Source organism: Cygnus olor, chromosome 2, assembly GCF_009769625.2.
Source record: "Cygnus olor isolate bCygOlo1 chromosome 2, bCygOlo1.pri.v2, whole genome shotgun sequence".
NCBI lineage: Eukaryota > Metazoa > Chordata > Aves > Anseriformes > Anatidae > Cygnus > Cygnus olor.
This window is the reverse complement of record NC_049170.1, coordinates 116,313,455-116,331,417: the sequence shown is the minus strand read 5'-3', so window position 1 is coordinate 116,331,417 and position 17,963 is coordinate 116,313,455. Positions and strand designations below refer to the sequence as shown.

The 17,963-nt window shown below is 44.8% G+C and overlaps 1 protein-coding gene across 5 annotated transcripts in view; it reads right to left on the bottom strand.

The window, feature by feature from the left end:
• MAPRE2 (microtubule associated protein RP/EB family member 2) overlaps positions 1 to 16,535 on the bottom strand; it is a 99,540-nt gene extending 83,005 nt beyond the window's left edge. For 2 of the 5 annotated variants that reach the window (XM_040550333.1, XM_040550341.1), the window contains exon 1: positions 7,239 to 7,447. In XM_040550333.1, coding sequence (XP_040406267.1) covers positions 7,239 to 7,310 — 72 coding nt within the window. In that variant the 5' untranslated portion in view covers positions 7,311 to 7,447. Of the gene's footprint in view, positions 1 to 7,238; positions 7,451 to 16,446 lie in introns of those variants that run through there. The other 3 variants (XM_040550343.1, XM_040550340.1, XM_040550336.1) reach the window with 3 other exon arrangements.
• Between the last annotated feature and the right edge of the window lie 1,428 nt (positions 16,536 to 17,963).

The window sequence follows — 17,963 nt, the reverse complement described above, 5'->3', positions numbered from 1 at the left end:
GGGAGCTGGAGTGACCAGAGGGTCCTTCACCTGAGCCTGAAAGAGTGCTTGGCACACCTCTTGTCTTGCATAAACCAGATCACACTCTTTGCATCCAAGGCTCCCAAGGCAGCGACTGGCTGATGGGTTTATGCACAGCTACTTTAACAAAGTAGGTAGTTATAAAATACATGTGTGAAAGGCAAACATGCATTTTGGGGGTCTAAATAAAACGACAAGTGAGATTTTTGTTTCCCAAACATGTATTCATTTAACAGAGCCCTTCTCTTTTCAGCAAGGTTAGTCAGCTATGGACACGCTGGACATGCTCAAGGCCAATCAAGGGAACAAGTCATGGAGCTAGATAGCACCCACAGCTTGAAGCATCCACCATCATCTGAAAGCAGGTCTCTCTCTAGCAATTCAATGAACACTATGTATGCTTGTGCTATAAGCCTAATTCTTCTCCCTTTTTGGTAGCCAGCTTACTTGTTCATTCATATAGCAAAAACATAAGATTCAACCCACGCTTTCCCACAGGATCCATTCCCCTGCAGGGGCCACCCAGCCACCCTGGTCAGAGCACACCCCACCTCCCCAGAGCCCCAGCATAGCCAGGCAGCATCCCTGCACCCTGCCATGCTCCTGCATGTACAGCCCTTCAACTCAGTGTCAGACGGGATGCTCAGAGAAGTGCCATCTTGGTAAAAAAAAAATATCAGGAGGTTGCAGCAAGCTGCACTTGCGCTTGAATTAAGCAGATCAGGCAAGGTCACTTCTGGTGAAATGTTCACTGGGACAAATTCTAATTCACCCAGATATTTTGTTCCCATACAGACAGCTGGAAGTCTTTACAACACTCTCAAATGACAATGTTTGGCAACTTATCAAACAAACTAAATGCCTTTTGCCTGTCGAGAGCACGAGCACATCATTTTACTTCAGCGTTACTCTGCTCTCCCCCAGTGCAATGTGTCAGTTTTGCCAAACTGCTTTATCCTAAAGAAGATTGCCAGGGTTCAGCTTTCCCACTCTTTTTTGATGACAAATTGATGTTGAAGTTAAATTTCCAGAATACAAAAATGACCAAGATAATGTATTTTGTCATACAAGTTATGCAAGGAATAATACAACTGAAGCAGTCTCAACTTTATTGGAGTGACTCATTACATTTGGAAGCCAACTATTTTTATTCCCAGAAATACTGTTTCTTGCCTTTGTGCAGATGCTTATAACCTCCTCTTGTTGAGGTGCCGTGCTCCTTTTCCTACTGTTCCACACTGGAAAACAGGACACGCAAGCCAACATAACAATTTTCTGACACTATGAAGCCAATAAATTCAGAAACATTTGCTGCTTCTTCTACAGCAGACTGTTAATTTCGAATAAAGCCCCATACTTTGGCAGTGCACGCCCCAGAGGAGCAAGGTGGAAGGAAGGGAAGAGGAAGGTGTGCATGTGTGTGGGGACATCTGCTCCCCTGTGCAAAGCTGAAGGTGTACACAGTGGGACATAGCTGGGAGCAAAACTCCTCATGGTCAGTGTGACACGCAGATGCCAGAGTGAAGATTTGGGCTCACACACCAGGGAACCAAACCAAAAGGCCAGCCCAGCAGGAGGTAGAAAGAAACTTTCCTTCAGGCCCCTGGGGTGGTGCAGATTTCTTCAGAAACCACAAAAAAATAGAAAACTAGAAAAGATAAGGGGGAAGGACCCTACAGTACAGGTTATCAGGTGTGGAAGGTATATATTATTAAACAGCTTTCATCTCACCTGCCAGATCTCTCTCACATTGAAAAGTACTTTTCCTTCCAACATGTATTTTTATGTTTTAATAAAATCAGCTTTGTGAACTGAAAGCCTCTAATACATCACTTATGCTCAAATCACAGAAAAGAGTGGTGTGGTTCCCCCTTAAAGCTCAGGCCCTGCCGCAGCACTTTGCAAGCACACAGGCTGGCACCCAGCTCCCATGAGCAGGCTTGCCAGCACCCTCCAGGACCAGCCTGTATGCCTGGGGCTGCGAGACAGGGAAAGGAAATACACCATTCTGTTTTACCTCAGACATAGCTCTCAGCAAGCCTCTTCCTGCAGTTTCAAGTTGTAGAAGTCAAATGTAAACAGGTCATCACAAAAAAAAAACCACCAACAAAAAACAGGTAAATACTACAGTGCGCAGCAGGACATATATATGAAATAACAGCCCCTATACCACTGCCTTAGAAAGCTTAAATGGTTGCATTTAGGCTGCAGCATAACCTATACATTTTCTCTCTTACTGTGCATCACTAGATTCAATAAAAGCTCAAACAAGTTCTTCACTCAGAGGAAGGCAATACTTTGAATTTTTCACACTAATGCACAGTGAACAAAGCAGCGCCAACTCCTCTGTGCCACATTGTTTTAATGGACAGAAACTGTACCAGTAGCTATGCGATCCTTTCAAAGGAAGACAAAAGATATCACTGCCATCGGTCAGACAAACGTTTCTTGTTGGTCCACAGCTGCATAATAAGTTCCCTGTCATTTGACAGGCCCATCGTAGTGTTTCTCTATCTGCTTTTCTAACATGATCATGTGTTGCCTGTAGTCCCTGCACCCCAGTGAAGGATTACTGCTGCAGCAGACAATACATCCTGAAGTCATATATATAATGCTAATCACATCCTTTACCTGATGTGGCCTTCAAGCATCTCACACACATGGCACAAGTTATTTCAGGTCAAGTGACATCTGACTGGGAGACTGACAGTTACATTTTTTCTCAGTTTATTTTATCTGCAGCCATAAACAAAATCTCTTTAGATCTCAGTCATTTAAAGAGAGCTTTCATTATCACTGCATCTGCTGCAACTCCCCTTTCAGCTCTCACAAGGCACAGAGGAGCTGAACTTCAGGCTTCTGCCTCATGATGGAAAGTGTTGCTCATTTCCATGATTGTCATAGAACCACAATGGCTGGGGTTGGAAAGGACCTCAAAGATCACCTAGTTCCAACTCCTCTGCCATAGGCAGGGACGCCACCCACTAGATCAGATTGCCCAGGGCCTCATCTAACCTGGCCTTGAACACCTCCAGGGATGGGGCATCCACAGCTTCTCTGGGCAGCCTGTGCCAGTGCCTCACAACACAGTGAAAAATTTCCTCCTAACTTCTAATCTAAATCTGCCCTCTTTTAGCTTAAAACCATTCCCCCTTGTCCTGTTATTATCCGACTGAGCAAAGAGTTGCTCCTCATCTTTTTTTTTTTTTTTTTAATAAGTCCCCTTCAAGTACTGAAAGACCGCAGTGAGGTCACCCCAGAGCCTTGTCTTCTCCAGGCTGAACACCCCCAGCTCTCTCAGCCTTTCTTCATAGGAGAGGTGCTCCAGCCCTCTGATCACCTCTGTGGCCCTCCTCCAGACCCACTCTAACAGCCCCACATCCTTCTTGTGCTGGGGGCCCCAGACCTGGATGCAGCACTCCAAGTGAGGCCTCACAAGGGCAGAGCAGAGGGGCACAATCACCTCTCTCACCCTGCTGGCCACCCCTCTGGTGATGCAGCCCAGGATGCAGTTGGCCTTCTGGGCTGCAAGCACCACTGCTGGCTCATGTTAAGCTTTTCATCCACCAGAACCCCCAAGTCCTTCTCTGCAGGGCTGCTCTCAGTGAGCTCTTCTCCCAGTCTGTGCTCATGTCTCAGATTGTTGTGGCCTAGATGCAGCACCTTACACTTGGACTTGTTGAACCTCATTAGGCTCACATGGGCCCACTTCTCAAGCATGTCCATTGTCAGATGGATTAAAGTTGCAAAAAGTCAAGTCTGCAAGAGACAGCATCTTGTTTGAACTCAGCAGCTTGGTTTGACTTGAAATAAACTAGGGCAGTAGAGGCCAGATGACATTTTCCTCTGACAACAATACCCTGAAAAAAATACCATTAAAGGTCAGCCTCTTCTCACAGATAACTAGTTATAGGACTGGAGGGAATGGCCTCAAGTTGCACCAGGGGAGGTTTAGGTTGGAAGTTAGGAGACATTTCTTCTCAGAAAGAGCAGTCAGGCATTGGAACAGGTTGCCTAGGGAGCTGGTGGAGTCACCGTCCCTGGGGGTGTTCAAGGAAAGGTTAGATGTGATGCTTAGGGACATGGTTTAGTGGGTGACATTGGTGGTTGAGTGATGGTTGAACCAGATGATCTTGGAGGTCTTTTCTAACCTTAATGATTCTATGAAATCCAGTCATGTTAAAGAAACTGCAGTGATCCTCAGACCTGTAAAACCCCTCTGATTTCAGGATCCCAGAACCTAAACAAACCACAGCTGATCCGGAGAATCCATAGAGGTCTGCTGATTCATAAAGTAACAAGGCACCCAGCTAAGTACAGCCAGCTCAGGTCTTCTCAACAGTACACTGAAAACTAACTTTGGCTGACCCAAGAATGTCAGTAAAATGCATTTCTGTCCTCAACCAGGAGTTCAACAGTTCAGTTTCTTGGTGGTAGCAGAGGAGATGGTGGGAAACAAGGAGTGCCATTGAAGACCGTTCAGGGCCAGCAAAGTTTTAAGGCTGGACAAATTCTCAGAAGCTGCCATCAAGACGTGGCCTCTCTCCATCCACTCTGCCTCCCCACCCTCATGAGAGCCTCCCTCCTCTCCCTGGGCCCTCTCAGGCCACCCTGGCCAACCCCTTCCCATGACTGCCCCTCCAGCTCTGCACCCACCACAGCTGACACCCATGAGCCACCCCGCCTCTCCTCTAGCTCAGCTCTGAAGGTGCTTGTGTTGCCATACATGGACCAGGAAGGGCAAACCCACAGCAGAACTTAGTTTTAGCATCCACCCAAATATGCTAAAGCTTAATGCTTGAATCTTCTGATAGCAAAACTATTTAAACGTGAGAGGACTAACAAAATACCAGTCTGGAGTAATCCAGCTGTCAGTGCCATTCTTGATATACCACCTCGAAGAAGTAAGTTACTTAGAGATTTTCATTGGACATCTTCCTTCTTCATTACTCATCTCACCAACAAGAAGTCATCTTTGTAGACTTTCTGCATTTAGTACCAATGTGGCTCCAAAAATCAAGATCAGGAGAGGAAGGTGGCACCTTAGGTTTGTACTTTGGCTACTCAAAACCAGGCTATTAAAAATTACCTAAATTTATCAAAAATAGTAAATAATCTACCATGGAAAAATCACTCCCCTTCACTCATTCATGTTGAATAGCAGGGTAGTGTCACAAATGCTCTGGATAAGTACTTTATTCCATGAACTTTGCTTTTCAAGTCAAAAAATGACAGAAGTCACTTTAATCCCTACTTATAGGAGTGGCAAGATTTAGAGATGTGTTAAGGAATGTATCAATATCCTGAAGTAATTCTATACTGCGCACTTGAAAAAGCTCAAACTTTCTCCCTGTTTTGGAAAACCCTTCCAAAAGTATCCAAGAGCAGAGGCATCTATGACTTTCTGTCAACATTGAAAGTACTTTCCTCTTCCTTCGTCCCATTTACTGTATTAGTAAAATAAAAAATAACAGCAAATATTTCTGAACAGTTTGGTATACAGCAGTTTACAAGACACTTAAAATAAACGCGATGGACTTAAAAATACCTATGATGAATCTAACCACAGCATGGTAAGATACCGGAAGAATGGCAGTGGATAGAGCCAAGGGGACTCCCTTGCAGGACACTGCTCTACTGTCAAATGAGCCTCCTCCCACCACAACCCAGTACAGTCAGAATTTCTTGCATATCAGTGAAAACACATTGCAAAAAGCAGAAATAGCCACACCGCTCAAGCATCCTACAAGTTCAATATTGACAGTAAAAGCTCCAAACCAAAACCACAGCATTATCAAGGTGGAAAATGTGTCTCCTCCAACTCAGGACACATTTATTTTCTCATGTCTGCTAAGCACACAAAGTCAAAATGCTCTGACAGCCTTTCCAACTTGCATCAGACCACTTTGCCAAAGGGCTGTCAGGCAGTTCCTTGCCAATTGCATTAATTCACAGCTTTCCTTGCAGGGAAAAAAAAAAAAAAACAAAAAACCCAAAAAAAACTCATCAGCACCACCAGTTCTACGGAAACCATGACTTTGGTTATTTTTGTAGAGCTTGGCAGTAAAACTAGAATAATTTGCAGAAAAACTAGTAGACCATTGACCTGCAAACACCTCACATGTTTTGGGAGCAGTGATTAAAAGAGCGACTTCACTCCTTCTAAATTGAAGGTTAACAAAAGAAAATCCAGTTATCTACAGGTAAAGTGACTGGAAAGAAAAATTAATTTTTCAGATTCTTGTCTCTTGTTGCTTTTAAAGTTTTTGGAGAATTCCAGACTTCGATTTTCCCAGAGGCCTGAGAGGAGCTCCAAAATATTGTTTTCAATGTTCATTCCCCTCCTTTTGCCAGTTCCTGGCAACTGTGCTTTATCGGCGCACCAGCAAGAAGCCCAGAGCTAGGTAAGCAGTGCTATGGGATTAATATTTTTATGCTGACCAGCATTCTTGACGCATCCCAACTGCACACCCTACATTGCTGCGATCATTTCTTAGTACAATGCATTTGACTTCAGTTGATGATTGTAAAAGTTTTCACCCAGACATCTTGTAAACTGATACAGACCTGTCTAGAAAAGTATTGTACCACCATGAACACTTATGTGCTCATAGCAAACAGGCCTTCATAGCACCTAATCTCATTTAGGGGCATTCACAGCAACTCAAGAGACCTCTGCTGAACAGAATAGTTTACAAGCATTTATGTGCAGGTGCATAAAAGGAAACTGTGATACACTATAAACCAGAAATTATGACAAGATTCCTGGGTGTATCAAAGAGTTATGACTAAGCCACAACAATTATGCAATTAAGCATAGCATATCTTTTATTTGTATGCTTGAGAAACTAATATTGGGGTGGATAACAAACAGCAGCACAATAACAAAAACCACAATAACCTCAGCATTGTAGACAGGTGGTACAAATTAGTCCCCAAAGCCATCAGCCGTCAAGATCTGATCACCCTATAGCAAATAGTAATCTCCTCAAATTCTAATAAGTTTTGGCATGTTTTTTAAGTTTTTTTTTCCTTTTTTTTTTTTCTCCTACTTGACTTAGCATTACAGGAATAAAAAGCTATATAGAAAAATACTCCAACTATACGTGGCAAAGAAAATACAGACCTTTGAAATTACAGTAGTACTCAAGTCTCTGCCACAAAAAGTATTATGCATAAAAGAGAACTAAGGTAGCAAAGCAGACTCCACAACTTACCTTACTTCGCTGTTTTGAAGATGTGCTTAGATGATCATTTGCATTATGGGAATCTTTACGAGGCCTTAACATAGTAGCAAATTTACTTTATTTTTTAAAATAAAACCCTGCTAAATAAAACTGACAGTTGTCAGAGACTGGTAGAAAACAGCTCCCCTAGAAAACTTCCTTTTATAAACCTCACCATGGGTGTAGCTAAATGACTAGCTCCACCCTTCATCCCACCCAGAAACTCAGCCTGTAATAAAGGTTTCTGAAGCAAGATGATCACGTTGTCAACTTCTCATGTGCTCTGTTTACTAGCAAGGAAAAAAAAAAGTAGATACGTAGTTGATAGCTTTACGAGCTAATGGGAAAATGTAGATAAATACAATTAACCTTGTCCCTAATATTTGCATTTCCTGCAACTTAGTCTAGAAATGTTAAGTGGGTGATCTTGCTTGGTCGCTTTCTTTTTAAAAGCACTGCTGTAACAACCTGAGGGAAGCCCAACAGCTTTTGCTGTTTATTTGTATTAGAGATGCATCCTATTGAAAACCAAACACATCTATTAACTTGCAGCAATTGTTACTTACATCACCACAACCTATCAAGAGCCTTCACCACTTACATCATGATGATGATGCAAGATCAAAGCCCTTTGCACACCTCTTCAAAATGCACACAAGCCCTGCCTGTGAAGGGACCACCACCAACAGGAACTAGATTCTGTTCCTTTGTCCTCTAACTACTTTACTTCTTAGAAAGTCTACTTTCTTTTTCTTCCTCAAGGCCTAATTCAAGAGAACAGGGAGATAGACTAGGACATTGCCACTAAGGCAATATTGCCTGAGTGGTGATATACTGATTTAGTGTGTAATATAAACAGACCTAGATGTATATACTCTCATTTCTTACTCAAGTTTTTGTACTATCCCAACTGGTATTTTTTGGTTTTAAAAACAGAAGTATAAGGAATTGCAAACGCATAGTGGCTACGGTTTTCTTCCCTGAATAGTTGAGGTTATCCTGGCACTCCTGCAGGAGCCTGGGTGTGAAATCAGAGTTCTTGAGCTGTTTGGCAGGGGCCCAGCTATGCTTCTATCATCTGGGTTTGCTTTCAAGGGAGTGATTAGGAGATTATGTTCTCGTTAACAAGATCGGTGCAAGTAATGCCTATTATGCCCAACATTTCCTGTATTTAAGTTGAAGCGATTGTTCCATCTTGATATGGAGAGGATGACGTACTTTCTTGAGATTTTGTGGTTTGGGCCCAATCTTAACTTTAATAAGTATTACAAAAAGAACATTTATCCCTTCTCACAAAACCAGTCCATTTCTGTCTGAAAATGTTAATTGGTCTTTAAAATACATGCATCCATATGGAGCTATTACTATATCATTAAAATACAAACTTTATATTGCCTGTGTTCGTCTTCCCCTCCTCCCAAAGCGTCAGATGGAGGAAAAACATATCTTCATTGCAACAAGAAATTTTGCTTAATAAACTACAGCATTCACTTTTAAAGTATATTTTACTTTAAAATCCATATTTAAAGGACACATGTCTCTTTCTGTGGCTGCAAGTCTGTAATCTCATGTCATGCCATGCGTGAATGTAAAAATTCTGCAGTGATCTCCAGGGACAATAAAACCATTTCACCTTTTAGGGAAAGTCTGATAATTCTGGGGAAAAGAAAACATCTTTGAGAGTTCACAAATTAAACATTGCACCTAAGAGTAAAGAAAACATTTCTATTTAAATACAAAGTTGAGAGAAATATAGAAGAGCTCATTTTCTTTCCTACCCTGATGTCTGTGGTTGAGTTCTCAGTTATCAAGGCATTGCGGGGGAATCCAGAGGTGTGTGTGAAGGGAGGAGGAACATCACAGGCGATGGGCAAAACCAGAAAATGGGATACAGGTACTGGTATGTTGTGCTCAGTGCAGCTAACTCTGTACCTAGGATAGGACTTGAAAGCACCTTCTGTTAGGAATACATGAACAGCGAAGATAACAGAGAGGCTTTAACTTTTACATGCTCTGTTGTTTTGGCTGGTAGTAACTGCACTTAAAGCCTGAAATGGTGAAACTGGGTATATGGTCTGACCTGCAGCAGCTAGCAACTAAAACCATGAGAGAAAGTGCTCAGTGCCTGGGATTCACTTATAAAAAACCCTGCACATGAGGTGGGGGAGGTGGATAACTATATATGTGTACATACCTCTGCATATCTATGGTTCTCTGAGTAGCACCAATGCCTCTTACAACTCTTGTTGCACACCTGCACTGCCTGCTAGAACCACTTTATTCTTGTCCTAATGGCAAACACAGCATCACGCAGCTGTACGAGCAATCACACTTTTTGCCATTACTACTACAGGAAATTGCTAAAGCTTAAGAGACCAGATCATGTTTAGCAGCTGAAACTGGAAGAGGTGAGTACAAAGCAAACAAGCAAGTGGCTAGCAGGTCAGTCCTTACTGAGAGGTCACCTCAGTAATACCCACCTCCATTGATGCCATCTTGCTTTTGCCAGCTATTATCCTGCAAAGGCAAGACTTAAAAGTGCATTTTAAGAAGGGCTGCAAGAGCTTCTCAAAATCTGCTCACGCTTAGCAAGGCCTCAATGTTCAAAGTACAATATTTGTATGGCTGCTGACACTTCAGGTCCAGGGGAGGACTTTGAATGTGAGTCCTGTTTTGTTCCACAGTCCCTTCCTTCCTCACAGCCTCCTGGAGCAAAAGCTCTTGGATCGATAAAGCAGCACATTCAGCTCCTGAACACAGTAACTACTTCTCGCTCCTCTTGGGAAAACACAATACTTTGTGCTCCGCTGCATGGCTGGGGTAAGGGTAAGCTGAAAATCTGTGGGGTACCCTTTCCTACTGTCTGTCCCTTCTTACTAAATCCATGATCAGAGCAGGTTACGAGAGTTATGTGTCGAATGCTGTGCAACTGTAAAGCCTCTGCCTGTTAGAAGAGAGGTTTAAAGAATCATTTTTAAAGAGTCATGGAAAGTGACAAGAGGGGAACCCACATCAGCAACGTACAAACTAGGGATCAAAAGAGGAGGCTGTCCACTCCGGCAGCAAAGCCAGAAATAAAGGAGAAAAGTAAGCTGGCAAAATTACTGACAGTAGGAAGTGGTGAAATCAGAGTGCTGCTAAGAGGAAGAGAAACGGACAAAGAATGTGAAAAATTTCTCAAGAGGTATTGTGTGAGGAAGGAGCACTCCCGAGCAGCAGCTAAAGAAGCAGCAGTGAATGGGTGCAGAGCTCCTTCCAGGCACACACACACACACACACACGCACACAAACAAAAAAGAACCCAGAAGTGGCTGAAAGCCCAGAGCTTTTGTTTTCTTAACATTTTTTTTTTTGTCATCTGGAATTATTTAAGCTGCACTTCAAAAGTTTTCCAAGAGACAGCAAACCTAGAGCTGCTGTTCAAAACTTCAGCAGATGCAGTTTGCGTCTGACATTCCCCAGACTGTTTTCAGCTGCACCTTGCAAGCTTTGCTTCCAAAACACATCCTCCTAGCAAGTTTCCTGTGGCTTGCTAATGAGGTGCAAAGATCTTCATGACCAGTTGTCAATATGTACTCTTCTGTATCTCTAAACTTGCTGCTTTGTTTGTAAACGTTTCTCATGGTTGTAATTGACACCGATGCACATGAGGAAGTTAATGGAGTTGAAAGAAGTGGAAGGGAACCGACTATAAAAAAATATTGCAATTAATAATGGCTGAGAGCTTGATCCACTAGACGATGTAAAGTTTGTGATAATAAATGAGCAGCTTTAAGGCTTACTCTGTATATGCTGCACACTTCATTTATGTGTTTTTAAATATCCAGTCATTTGGAAATAACGGGTATTGCTCAGCTTCACAGCAGAGCTGCAGATAACCTGCTGAAGAGGAACACAGCTGCACGAGTGGGACATCCTGCCCATGCCAGGGAAACCCCGCTGCACGTGACGCTGTATGGAGCATCACAAGCCAAGGCAAATATTTGTTGGTGGTGCAGTCCACTAGTTGGAGTTGAAGCAGCAATCCCGATAAGATAGGAGCTCTCCACTGCCTCTATGGTTAGCTTAATTACAAACATAAGTCATCTGTTCTCCTTTTGTGTGTGTGTACTTCTATTAATTCTAATAATGTCCTCCTACCACCTACCAATAAGCTATTTCCAATTTTAGAAAGTAAAGCAATCAACACTGGCACGTATTTGAAAAAGTATTTATCTGGCCATCAAAATCCACAAGACCCAAGCAATATTTGTATTTGCAGACACTCCTGCAAGACAATGTCTTCTGATCTACAGATATGAAGATCTCAGGAATCTGATGGAAATTGAGAGAGGAATTCATCGAGTGCTTCTGCTTTGCCTCTTAGGCTGGGCCTTTTCCTCTGACTTGCAAACATTCTTGGATTTGAAAGTGTGAGCTCTGCAAGGGATGCTGCGTTCCCAGTAGCGATGAGTCATGAGATCCAAGGTTAGTTTCAAGTGCCACACTGCAATAAAGCTTCGAGAACAAGTTTATTCATAGCATTTCTATTTAGTCTGAATACGGTACAGCCAGACAAAGCATACTGTTTTCTTTTGATAAAACTTGACATGCTTTGCTCGCAGTGTGATTCAAACTCTCTAAAGAGATTGTTACAAGTCTATATTAAGCCCAGTATTAATTTGGACATAAAATGGTTACCAGATCAAAGCATATTTTCATAAAATTCCTCAGGAAGGAGTAGCCTGAGAAGATTTTTGGCTATTTCACATTACAAGTTGCATAACCAAACTCTGCAGTGAAATCAGAGACATATTCTTCCCTGCTGACTTTAACAAGTCTATCAAACCTACAAACAGATTTATTAGTTAGAACAACTCAGTGTCTGAAACTTGTATCTGATAAACCTTCATCTTACATCCTCCCTCCCTTCTCATCTGTCAGATCTAGGCAGGATTTGTATTTTGGGGCAACTTGTTATTTTTATGTGGTTTTAGTTTGGCATTAGTAATTAGATCAGCCTGAAAGCTTGTCACTTATGTGTATGGTAGATTACTCGGTGTTAAGACCCTACTAATTTTATCCCTTAGGAAAATTTACTCAAATGTACTTGAATTCTTTTACATATTGAATATATGAAATGCCTGAAGAAATGCTATTGATTTCTTCCTCAAGGTGGAAAAGTCCCATGGTCAGCCATTCCCAGAAGAGGCAGTGTTAAAGATTAGGCTCCTGTAAGGCATTAGAACTGGTTCTAGCCTTCAAATGGGACAAATCTGAAACCTCATTCAAGGCTCAATGGAATAAAGCTGGATGAATGGAAACATCTTCAGTAACAGGCTCAGGAGATTCTGGGGCCAAAGAAACGTTTGACCAGGATCAAAGCTCACCCCACAGACTTCGCCATGCTTTCATCTTCCTTACCACCCCTTCTCCTCCAGACTTTCTTTACCAGGCTGCTGTGGAGCATCAACCCCTCTTCAGGGCAGCAACTGCTGATCGGATTCGAGCACACTTGCCCCACCTGAAGCCCTGTTCTTGCTATAGGGACTCTTAGACAGCAGGGTAGGTTTCCTTCAGCCTTTTAAAAATCCTGTTTGGAGATGGCCAAAATAAAAAATAGCACATGGCAGCCCGGCTGCTAGGCTGCTGACGCTGGGCAGTGCTCCCAGAGCTGCCCTTAATCCTTCCTGCCTGTCCTGCGGCTGCGCGATGGGCATACGGTTCAGCCCACCGATGACATATGCAACACGAAACAGCTCCAGCTGCATCTTTAGCTAATAAGACGATAAATACTTGTCCTAACAGCTTTCCTAGGGCATTCTTGTTGTTTTCTGGATCCTTGCCCTGTGGTTCAAGTTCTGCCTTTTACTTTCCTCATTCTTTAACCCTGCTGTCAGTCCCCTTTTCTCCACACCTGACCTTCCCACATGCAGACTAGTCACTGCTTTTTCTTTACTGTCCATGAAGTGTCTCTTCAATCCTTTTGTAAAAAATACTCTGTTTGAGGCTTTTCCCCACCTACCCTTCCAAGACAGACAATACGCATAGTTTCCCTCGCTCCCCTTAGGGTGCACATTGCTCTGCCAGGGCTCAGTCTTCAAGCTGCCTCTCCCAGAGAGGCTGGCAGCAGGGAGGGTGCGGAGGCACCCCTTGGCAGTAAGGATGCAAAAGTTGTCACAGATTGCCCAAATCACCTCACCTTTTCAGCAGCAAGAAATCTAGCCCCATCAAAGCTGCAAGGAATCCACACAAGCACTCACAGCTATCCTAAACTTAGTGCTCAAACAAGCCAAAACACCGAGTTTTGTATACACACATGCTATAAATATATACAAATAAATGGTATATGGAGAGGTGCTGAAAGATTCAGGATCTCATTTAAGCCTCACCCAACAACAACACCTGTGCCATCATGCAGTGGTTGGACTTTGGGCCACCAGTGACTCAGAGCAATGCTATCGACATGTTCACCACCGGTGCTTTCTGCACCATCTGCATTTTTCCTCCCCATGCCTCATACAAACACTGGCCCAGCCCAGCTCTTTGAGACAGCAGCTTACAGTTTTTAACATGATATTGTATCACTCTCCAGAGCTGCCTGAGGGAAAAATTCCACTCACCTAATTGTGTTAGTCTGAAGTTTCTCCCTCTTCTGGGATTAAGCTAGTTTTTTAAAAAAACTGGATTGTATTAAGGTTTCAATGTTGCAAGAGAAGGGCCAGGATAATGGCTATTTTAACCAAAATAGGTGCTTTAGCAAAAATTGTAGCAATTTTGAAGGCTCCCATTTTTTTCCCCTCCAAGTTTAACTGCAGATGAATTCTTGTGATTACCCATTCAGGTGTCCGTGTATGTGTGTGCAGCACTGTTTGTGGTTTACATAATTACTCCTCCAAGTATTTCATCAGCATTTGGAGGAATGGTCAAAAAATAACACAGAAAAATATCTGGACAAGGCTTCACGTTAGCAAGAAGAGACAATATGAACTGGTTGAGAACACTTGGACCTGTAAGAGCTGAAAGAAACCCGATTTGAGAGTTTTATTGTCGAAGGGAGGACTTATATTTACAATATCAGGCAACAGAAGTTAATCAGGACAAGGCAACACACACTAAATCAAAGGGCTGAAATATCTATTCCAGTCACCCACCACCAGTCAGGATTGTCAGTGTGGTTATTTCCAACACACTTCAGAGAACAAGCAATAAAGGCTCCGTGTCCTCCTGAGTCACCTGCTTCTGCTACCCTTGTGGACAGGTTTCGAGGAGCAAAAGCTACCACACAGGCATCCCCGTTCCTTCTTGGGGGAATAGACACTACAGGAAGACGTAACCTTGAGAAACAGGTACATACATGGTAAGTGGCCTATTGCCAGAAGTTTTAAATAAGCAGAAGACACCCCAAATTACCAAACCATACGCAGCACAAGAAGTTCTTTCAGTCTGTTAGGGCTGCTGGCCAGCTCATGCCAACCTACTGTGTCACACCCCACAAAGTGAGGTCATAGAAAAGCATCCAGATTTTTCCCCTCTTTGAAATATATCCAAAAGGTGTAGGTATCACAAAAAGACACCAAGCCCATTAACTGCCCTGTCTGCTGCAGTCCCTGGCTCCCTCCTGCTCTCCTACCAAACTGATCCTTTTCTCCTTATACAACTGAAGCAGCTCATGGATTCTGCATGCTGAATTTGAGGCAGACTGACAGAAACAACACTTACCTTACAAAAAGTCAAATTTATAAACCGTTGGTCATTTCTTAATCCCTTGCTTCTATTTCAATAGCTTACGTAGCATCTCAGTCACCTTCCTCTACTAGGGGCAGCATGAAGCTTCACTATCCCAGCAGCAGTACCGTAAATATTGTATGTTTTAGGAAGACACAGAGCTTCCTGCAGCTCAAACACTGTATGCACGATAGATACAGCAGTAGGTGAGTTAAGGGGTCATAACCTCACCTTTCCCTGCTTTTGGGATGATTTAACCACAAGGGTTTTACTAATAAGCAGCCACTGAATCCCAGCAGTGGTTGCGCACATCCCTGGTGCGAGACAAAGGCATTTTGTGCTCTTTGTGTCTTCCCACCCATCGGGTGGAGGCTGGCCCCACACATCCAGCTGTGTGCCTGAAGATGGAAGCAGGGGTAAAAGCAGGGGTCCCTGTATCTCAGTGAAAGGGAAATGGAGCGAGCACGCATACAGCAAGGATTCAGAGAGCATTCAGTCCGCGACCTGGACATCCTGATACGATAGTGAGTACAGCTGCTCACACAGCTGTTGAATAACAAACATCTCAAGATGCCCTTGAGATGGTTCTTCTAAACATCGAGCACTTTACTGAAGAAAACAGAATCAAACCAGAAGATTTACCCCGCAACAGTGTTCCTGCAGAAGTTTTTAAACAGTTCATTTTACTTTAAAAGATAGTATCTTTTAAAAGAGCAAATGCATCTTATAAAATAACCTTTAAACTGTATTTCAAACAAAGCGTCACACTGTTCTGCTGTTCCACTTCTGAAATGCCATCTCCGTCTCACTGTTTGTCTTCTCTTAAAACACAGCGAAATTGCTGCAATACTTCATTTTAAAAAAGTTTTCACCTTCTTTACTGCTTTAGATTTCTCTCTGTTTTAAGTCGTGGGCTTATACCATTAGCGTCATTTCATTTGCTGCACACCTCGGGGGCAGAGATAAAAAGCAAATACCCCTTGGGGAGGCGAGTAAAGTACGACAAGGGCTACAACTCACTCACTACGGAAAGCGCGGGAGGGCTGTCAGCAGAAGTAGCTGTTCGAAAGGGGGGGGAAAAAAAATAAATAAATTAAAATAAACGTTTGTTCGCATAACCTCGCGTGCACCGACGCCGCATGGGCAGCTCGCAGCTTCAGGTGGTGCTGGCAGCCGGCCGTGCTGCCGCAGGACGCTCGGCCGCTCAGCGCTGATTCATCGGGCCGCAAGGTGCACCCCCTGCGGGGGGTCCTTCTCCGGCACCGGGAGCTGCTCCAGCCCCTCGCTGCGTGCCCGGCGGGACCCTCGGCGCGCACCCAGCACCTCCTGCAGAGCCTCAGCTCCGGACAAGAAAGACACCCGGACAAAGCCGCCCCCTCCCCGCCCGGCACGGCTCCCACCGCGTCTCTCCCGGTGCCAGCGTGGCCCGGCTCCCCCGGGGGGACAGGGCGAGGGGCGACCCCAGCCCAGGAGGGGCCGGGCTCAGCCTCACCTGCTCCGCTCCGCTCCTCGCCACCGCCGCTTTTCCCTCGTCCCTGCAGCCCGGCTTTGTCCGCCCGCCCCGCCCGGGATTCGCCACGTGAACCGTGCGGGCACCGCTCCCAGCGGCTCGGCACGGCTCCGCTCCGAGCCCCCAGCCGCCCGCCCCCCGGCCCCACCGCCCCCCTGGCCCCCCGAAGCCCCCCTCTCGCCCCGGCAGCCCGGGGGGAGCCGTGCCCCCCCCCCCCCCGCCGTGGTCCTGCCCTGCCCGCGTGGAGCTCCGGGTTTGGGGGTTTTTGAGCTCGGTGTCACGCAGCCCTGAGCGCTGGGGGGAGGCGAGCTCTGTGTAGGGCGATTTCCCTATTTTTTTGGGGGACGGTTTTCCTCCAAACGTCGGCTCGGAGGAAAAGAAGCGGCGCGGATCGTTGCCTCCCTCTTAACGCAACCCGATCTTTCAGATGTTAACTCAGGACAGGTTTAGATGAAGGGGAAAAAAAAAAAAAAAGGGAGAAAAACAAGCTCCAAAGCTCAGAAATAAATAGCCTGAATTTGCTGTAGCCTCTTGTTCTACGCAGGGGAAGGCTCGTGTCCATCGGAGGAGACGGTGCCATTCCTTCCTGAGCGGCTCCGTGTGGGTGAGCAGGACTGAGACCCAGATTCCTCCCTCTCCTGCTGTGTACCATCCCATGGTCCCAAGGATGCACAAATCCCATACAGACCTGGCACAGCAGCCCTGCTGCCCCTTTGAATCGAGGGAAAGGAGATGGGGGAAACCCAGCAGGTCTCCAACCCTTCCCATGGCTTGGGTCAAAGCCAAGGTGCAGATGTGCACCGCCACCACCAAGTGGGTCAGGGCCACCTGCTCCAAAGGGTGCAGACCTGGGCTCAAAGCTGGTCTCACAGCAGTCAAATCTCTCCTGGGAGAAGGGCAGTGACAGGGCCACGCCGCCGGCACCACCCCGCACCGCTGATGAAATGACACTAAAACATCCAGCTGTCAAAACAGGCTGGGAGGCCAAGTGTGCCCGTGAGCCCTGCTGCTTTTCACAGTTCAGACACCTCACAGATGTCTGAAATGTCCCAAATATGAGCACTCGCAGGTAGTGCAGAGCGGCCAACGTTTCAAAACCTGCCATTCAAAGTCAAAAGAATTTCCCGGCTTTTTTGGTAGTGTCTGAAAACTGCCAAATTTCTTCCTAGTCCTGTCACTTTGTGTCATAATGATATGAAATCTATTTTTGTGTCCATGGAACAATTAGAGGATTTTACTGCATCTGCAGACTATGCTTAGCAGAGTTTTAAGATCAAAAGATATGCTATTTTTGTATGGTCGTCTCTGGAACTTTGCACAGCAGTGTCTGAGCTGCTGGTGAATGATTTTGTCATCAGCCTGTGCCTGAGCAGCGCAGGAATTCGGTTATCTTCTCTGTGCAGGAAGGGAGGCTGCAGGGCAAAGAGAGAAAGTTCAGCTTAAAAATGTCCCTTCATTTTTGAGCATGCCCAGTCTCAATGCCCGCAAGGAGACCTGCC